General features: G+C 47.5%; 1 protein-coding gene across 1 annotated transcript; it reads right to left on the bottom strand.

The window, feature by feature from the left end:
• Positions 1-6,452: 6,452 nt before the first annotated feature.
• Positions 6,453-7,295, bottom strand: LOC124686779. Its single transcript, XM_047220678.1, has one exon. The coding sequence runs from the start codon at positions 7,293-7,295 to the stop codon at positions 6,453-6,455; it is 843 nt and encodes a 280-aa protein (XP_047076634.1).
• Positions 7,296-8,006: the final 711 nt, after the last annotated feature.

The raw sequence follows: 8,006 nt of genomic DNA, 5'->3' as shown, positions 1-8,006 counted from the left end.
CTAAGAAAAAGCAAAGTCTTTTTTCATTTTTCTTTTTTATCCACCTCGGTATTTATTCTACGTGACAGTGTTAAGATATCACCATTGTACATGCTCTAGGTTTTTTCCGGTAGGTCTAGCATTACTTGGTTTAGAGCCGCTCAACGATCTCGTGTTCTCTTACGTACCGGTTTGTAAAATAAATAAAGAATCCAACTGTTATGTTGCATGCGTGTAGTTGAAGAAACCTGATGTGACGTGCGTTTGTCTACGGTTCTTAACCCATGCATGATGAAGGGTCGGCAATGGAAACTAGCACACGTACACGCGTGACAGCGTACACGACTAACCCACATGAAAATGTGGCACTGGTGTCTGGTATCAAGAAACGCAACCGGATGCAGCTTCACCCACGGCACACGGGCAAAGACGCAAGGCCGCTCTCGCCTTTCACAGCTCATGGCGATCCACATGATCGTCTCTGTCGCAAGCCTCCGAGGAGAAGAGACCGGCCACCACCACCACCGCACTAGCTGACCAGCCTTAAAACCGAAAAGGCGGCGATCTTTTCCGGCCAAAGCAAGAACACCTGTCATGATTAGAGGCCTTTTCCATGATCCGTGATTAAAAGACTAATAAAGCGCACGGGCGAGTGCGCAACGAACCTGTCAAACTCTGTCGAGACGCTCGAGCTAAGCTCAACTGCCCAGGGGTGCTGGTGACGGCGGTGGGTTCAAGCTAAGCAAAGCGCATAATTGCGAGCTCTCATTCGAGCTCGCTCAGCTCTTTCCACCTAGCTCGTGGGTCTTCTTCGTCGGAGAGACCAGACAAACGGTAGATCAGATCATCATCAGGAGTGGACTTTGAGTGGGTGAACTGAGAGAGTGGAGAGAGGGGGATGAACCAGTTGACCTTGAGTGTGGAACGCAGGTGCCAAGCTCGATGGCCCATGGCACGATCCAGATGCCGTTTCGGAACGAGTCCGCGATCTGCCGCGTGATCGGGACGTCGTACTAGTCAACTCGCTCAATCAGTACCATTTCTTCATTGCTTCTTTACGTACCGATCCTGTGCAAACACACAAGTCGGAACCTTATACTTGGGAAGTCACGCTATCTGGAGTTTCCTTGTTCCAACTTCCCAAACACCGATCGGAAGAGTATATATGGTTTCGCCGATGATGTGTTATTTTCTTGGAGGCAATATCTTTGCTCCAATCTTTGTTTTTCGAAAAATTCATCGATCTATTGATAATCATCAGTGGTTGTACAAAGAGCTCTAAAAGTAAAAACAAAATATAAATAAAAAAAATTAACCACCTAGCGAAGACTACAAGCACTTTAGACGCGTCGCAATCCTTACCCCTCCCTCACAGAAGCCGGGTAAAACTTCCTCGTAGACATTGTTGATCAAAAAGAAATTTTCATTTAAGTAATAGAAAACCATGCAAAAAATTGCAACAACAAACCAAAATGTGACTAAACCTGAAGAAGGCAACCCCTATCGCCCAGGGATAGATACCAACCCTTTACGTACCAATCTTGTGCAAACAGACAAGTCAAGAACCTTGTAGTTGGGAGTGGTCGATTTTGACAAAATTAACCTAAATCTGAAAAGATCTCACAAAATAACCTGGTTTCGAAATAAATTCACAAAATAACCTTTTGCTCGGCTCCGCACAAGATGGAGCCATGCTCAGTAGCACGGCTCCGTCCCATGTGGAGCCAAGCTAAGAAGCACGGCGCCGTTGCAGGTGGAGCCAAACTCAATAGCACGGCTCTGTCCAGGGTGGAGCTAAGCTCATAAGCACAACACCGTCCTAACTTAGTAGCACGGCTCCATTCCCGGTGGAGCCAAGCTGAGTAGCATGGCTCCGTCCTAGGTGGAGCCAAGGTCCTTAGCCATTTTCTAACAACAATTGAGAGTGGTTCATGCACCTAGTGATGACCAAGTTTATTGAGCCCAACATCGAGGTTTGCATCATCTCGGACCACCACCAAGGGATACTCAAGATAGTTATTTTCTATTTTGTGCTTGTTTCCATTTAAATGGTTATGTGTGCAAAATTGTCACCGATGGGCGCTTAAACCCCTGCTGCGACAGAAAGTCGCCCTACAGCCTAACCTTGTTAGAGAAGACTTTGAGTCACTGATGCGCGCGAAACTCGTCAGAAGTAAGGCGCTCTGCTGGCAGTACTTATTAGGCGCATGTGAGAAATTTTGTCGTGCCTTCGGATACTCTCCGAGTTATTATACGGTCGGTTGGTTCATAAGTGTCTCCCTCAGTTCGTTCTGTTTTTCTAGAGAGTCTGGACATTTTTTGGTTCGAGGTTGTGAGCTACAACCTGATGCTTATTGGTACTAGATCGCACCCCGGAACCCAAACTATTGAGGAAGCAAATTGCAAAGAGAAGAAGTAGACTAATATAGCAAGGATAGATGATAAAACCTATGACAAGTTATACTTCATGATAAAAAAAAACATGTCAAGCCGTTGAGGAAGCACATTGCAAAGATAAATAGAATAATATGGCAAGGATAGATGACAAAATCTATGACAAGTTATACATCATGATAAAAAAACATCTCAAGCTGCCGAGGAAGCACATTGCAAAGATAAATAGAATATATAGCAAGAATGGGTGACAAAATCTATGCCAAATTATATTTCATGATAAAAAACAGCTCAAGCTGTTGAGGAAGCACATTGCAATGATAAATAGAATATATATCAAGGATAGATGAAAAAATCTATGACAAGTTATTTTCATAATAAAAGGTAGTTTATATGTTAACAAACTGATAAAAACCTATAAAATACATATACCCGAAGGTACGAACCACACCGAGATCGCACTCTATGTTGACGTGTCACCCCGGTTCAAAAGAGTAATGTCAAGGAACAATTAATAACAAATTGAGAAGAATACATACTTGCTATAGTACATCTTCTAATTTTGCACACATAACCACCTAATTGAAAATTAACATAAAATAGAAAATAATTGTGTTGAGTCTCTTTTGGTGATGGTCAGAGATGATCCAAACCTCTCCGCTGGGCTAAATAACCTTGGTCCTCGTTAGTTGCATGAACCTTGTACTCCCAATTATTATTGGAAAACGGCTAAGGACCTTGGCTCCACCTCAGATGGAGCCGTGGTACTAAGCTTGGCTCCGCTATCTGGAGTTTTCTTCTTCCAACTTCCCAAACACCCAAAGGAAGAGCATATGGTTTCGCCGACTGTCTGTTAGTTTCTTTTTTAATGGAGGCAAGATCTTTGCTCCAATCTTTTTTTTCAAAAAATCCATCAATCTATTCATAATCATCAACATCAGTACAAAGAGGTCTAAAAGTAAAACAAATTACAAACAAATTTTTGGACCGGCTAGCGAAGAGTATACAAGCACTAGAGCGAGCCGAATGCGCGCCACCATTTTCACTCCTCCCTCACCGGAGCCGGGCAAAGCTTGCCGTTTTGTTGACCAAAAATAAATTTCCATCTAAGTAATGGACAACCAGACAAAAACAACAAACCAACATGTGACTAAACCTGAAGCATATGTAACTCCGATCGCCCAGGGACAGATACCAACCCGCAACAACCGCAAGCTCTCAACTCACACACATTGATCACCGCATCTTAAAGAAAACCTCACACAAACACATAAGTACATAACCAAAGATCTTGGACATGACAATCCAAGAAGATGAGAACCATCCATCAAGCAAACGCATACGCTTTTCTTGTGGCGCCACTCTTCTTGCTTATGCTTTTGAGATGCTCTTTTAGCTTCGTAAATTTAAATTTTTACCTCATGAATACTTTTCCTAGAGGAGGCAAGCAATCTCTTTGCCACATCCACGGCTAGCCCCATCACCAAAATGACGAGGCGTCACACAGCTCTTTTGCAAAGGGAACATCGGTGCCAACGAAGACAAGCAATTGGCTGGACTACATATATGGTGGCATGGTCACAAGGCTCTTTTACAAAAGGAACATCAGAGTCAACGAGGGAAAGCGGTTGGTTGGGCTACATAGATGGTGGCACGTGACCCACTACCGAGGGCACATGCGAGTCCACCTCCAAATGCACCATCGACATGGGAGTAACTCGGGCATAATCAGCATTACCAGAGCCATGACCTCACTCTCAGAGGTAGCCAACACACATGGTTGTGCTAGAAGGGCGGTCATGGCATGGGGGAGAAACCACCATAGAGGCTTTCTTCCCCGACATCAGCTGAAACATAATTGAACTTGGTGGGAGGAGAGATGTGAGGCATTAAGAGCCACCGCTCTCCGCTCTCATGAAGAAAATATCAACCCTCGCGCGGAGCAGCCGTGAAGCTCGCAGCGAAGCAACATGGCTTGATCAGCTAGCGTAAGGGACATGAGAGATAGTATAGTACTAGGTGATTTTAACTACAACTTGGAAAAGGAACGGGAAGGGGATCGTTGCCGGGGAGGACGAACAACAGCAAGGGCATGTGCAGTGTGGCAAACCTAGAGTGAAGGAGGGCAAGGAGCAGTTTTCCCACATGCAGCACTTAATTTATGCCCAAATTCTATTAGGTGCCTGGGCACTCTGGTGTCTTCCACGGTGCCCCCACGTGGTACAGAGACACACACACACTTTACCTTATCTTGGCGTTTCGTTCGGCTCGCATCAACCCAGAACTCGAGCTCCCCTTTCCCTGAGGGCTGAGGCCGCCTCTGATTCCCCGCCGCCGGGAGGACGCCCACCTCCACGCGCGCTGCAGGGCCCCGTCCCCATGGCGCGCCGCCGGGAGGATCCCATCTCCATGCCGGATCCCATCTCCATGCCCCCCCTCCCCCCGCCCCCGCGTTCCCATGGCGCGGCGCCGGGAAGGCCTCGCCCAACCGCGCGCTGCAGGGTCCCCCACCTCCATGGCGCGCTGCCGGGAGGACGCCCACACAGGGGCCCCTCGTCTCAATTCGTGCCGCCGGCAAGGGCCTCGCCTCCACCGTGCGCCCATTGGCCCTCTCCCATGGTCTAGTAGGTGGATTCATCGAGGGCTCATCTCGATGTAATTTCTTGGTGCATTTGTGTAGTTTCTTCTTTTTTCTACATCTCATCACTGACATTTTTTCAAATTTTTACATCCCCAATTTAGATCACAAACGATAGTATTTTCTGGGATGTATTTCTGTTTGGAGCTATATGTATTTTTGATCTTTTTTTACATCTAGAGATCTCTTTTTACATCTAATCTAAGTGATGGCATCGGTGGATTTTTTTTCCTTTTTCTACACCCCGGATCTGGAAATAGTTCTTACACCCCCAGATTTAATAAATGTAACAACAGTAGGTTCTCCATCTTTTTTTCTACATCCACGCTGCCTTTTTTACATCCTCAATTAGAATCAGAAATAATAGAATATTTTCTGAGATGTAATTTTGTGCAGTTAAACTCTAATTTCTTACATTTCATTTTTTGTTCTGAATTTAAGGAATAAAAGCAAAAGATGGCAGATGCATTTACTCTATATTTTATTTGTGTGAATTTATACACGATTAAGAACTCGCCTTTTTCCTGTCATGAACCCGCCACGGAGTCGCTTTTTCCTGTCATGAACCCGCCACGGAGTCGAGGAATGAGAATGCGTTCTCTGCATTCGTGTGCAGAACTGGGGCGGGCAGTAGGAGACGTGTAGAATTAGGACTTTCTATTTTTGGAATACCGGGATGTTAGACTAGTTTATTTCCTAATTTGGGTGGAGCACTTCGGTAGACTAATTGGTGCTATAGCACCGCGTAGCAACGTCCTAATTTATGGCCCAATTGGCAACAATTGTTACACCTCAGCCGAGTGCCCGGCTTCATGACAACACGATTCGTGGAGTTTGTCACGCTGTTGTAGTTTGTAGTGTTTGCCCTTAGATTGCGTGGAGTTTGTAGGTGAGACTTGTAATCAGAGCGATGGAAACATCAAGCCAATAGCATTAGTTAAATTCGTACATAATTCCGTCACCTAGTACTACTACTACCTACAACCCCTAGTAGATAATATAAAATCGAACGTGGTCGTGTCAGTACTCCGGTAGACATTGGCAGTAGTAGAACGTCAGATCTCCCAATTCATAATGCCGGCATTCAATTCCGGTCACATGACCTCACTAGCCGCCTACTACCACAGCGCTAAAACTATTGATGATCGCAGGATCTCAGACACAAAAAATAATCTGACACGGACACGTAGATAAATAAAATTATACACAGACACAGCAGAAGCATTTCTTTTTACAGTGCTGCAACATGTTCGGCTGACAGACAGTATACGATGGAAGCGTCGGTGCCCGCATGTCAGTGGAACAGCTTGCCGCCAAATTCGTTTTCCATTTTACACGTAAAGGGAGAAAAGCTCAAACCCCAAACAAAAATGGATGCGAGAATTTGGGATGAATAACTGGGACGCGGGAAAATACAAATAAAAAAATGATATAGGGGATCTCACCGGAAGCGGCCGCCGTCGGCGAGCTTCCAGGAGCGGCAGTGGTGGAGGGACGAGCCGGAGGGTGGCTGGTGGAGCGGCGACGGCCGGAGCTCCCCGGACATGGCGGGCGCGTCCGGCGGGTGGCCTCCGCGGTGGTGCCGTCCTGGGGTGGGCCGAACGAGCGGGCTGATGCACACGGCGAAGCCCGACACGCCGGCCCCGGCGCGTCCTCCCATGAGGCGATGGAAGGGGGTCTTCCGCATCGGCGACGGGCGCCACGGCGAGTCCGCCACCGAGCTGCTCTCCTCGCTCTCGTCGTAGGACCACCTCACTGGCGAGAGCCCCCGGTTGCTGATCGCGCGGGAGGACCCGCGCCGCCGCGGGGAGAGCGGCGACGCGGTGACGGCCGGCTCCTTCTTCCGGCGCCCGCGCGGCATGATCCCCGCGAGCCAAGATCCGTGCTTCCGTTCCCTGTCGCCGCCACCCTTCTCCTCCGATCCGTGGTGGTGGCCGAAGAGCGCGGCGAGGGCCGAGAGCTTGCCGCGGCGGCGCCGCTTGATCTGGAATCCGATGTCGCCTTCCTCGAAGCCGAGTCCGCCGCCGTAGGCGGGCTCTACCTGAGGCGTCCGGAAGAAGAGGCGGCTTGACGGTTGCCGGCTCCACGGCCTGGACGCGTCGGACTTCCGGGGGCACACGTACGGCGACACCGACCTCGGGAAGAGCGGGACCGGCTCCAAGGGGGTGGGCGGCGGCAGCGAGGACGCTTCGTTGAGCGCGGCGGCGAGCGCGAGCAGGCGGTCGCGGAGGCAGGACGCGCACACGCCGGGCCCGCACTCGTACGGGTGCCGCTTGCACCTCATCTACTCGATCGGTGCTTTCTCCATTGCCACGCAGACGCAGTTCTTGAACAGTTGGTGGTGTGGTGGCTCGGGGACTGCGGGGACGAAGAGGAAGGAGTTCTTGTAGACTAGTGGCACAGTGGCCCTCCCCTTCATTTGGTTTTGGTTTAGGGTAGAGAGCTCACTTTGTTTGGTTTTTTTCGTTAACCACTCCGATTGGTCGATGTGAGCAGTTGTCTTTCTATCTACTCCTGTATTTTTGTTTGCCAAATAATACTCACCCGTAATAGATGTACTGCTACAATATCTCTTCCTCCACAAATAAATCTTTTTTATTTCATATAAGGTGATTTTCTTACTTAAAAAGTTTTGATCCATCCGATTCAGTGACAAGTATTACGGATTCATAAAGTTACTCAAATTTTAAAAGATTTGACTTAACAAAAGTTATAAGTATATTTATTTATTGATCGAGGGAGTACACTTCAGTGTTACTACTGCTAAAGTTAACATAATCAGGTCAGTCTGCCTACTGTCCTAATAAGGGTAATCAGTATATAGCTATAATTTTCTACATAATTGTTTTATTGTACTACTACTGGAAGATCATTGGTAGATCCCGGTCTAAGTGATATCGCTTAAAAAAACAAAATGTTTATTTTCATGTAAAAAAGAATGTGAAAAGAACGAACAAGTACATGCATAGGTCCGATAGGTATGACCATGTTTTCG

This window comes from Lolium rigidum, chromosome 2, assembly GCF_022539505.1.
Source record: "Lolium rigidum isolate FL_2022 chromosome 2, APGP_CSIRO_Lrig_0.1, whole genome shotgun sequence".
Lineage (NCBI taxonomy): Eukaryota > Viridiplantae > Streptophyta > Magnoliopsida > Poales > Poaceae > Lolium > Lolium rigidum.
Note: the sequence above shows the minus strand (reverse complement) of the source record. Positions and strands in the feature narration are given on the sequence as shown.

What these genes read in the sequence shown, in the direction of transcription:
- LOC124686779 (XM_047220678.1), bottom strand. Translation starts at nt 7,295, where the DNA reads ATGAGGTGCAAGCGGCACCCGTACGAGTGCGGGCCCGGCGTGTGCGCG.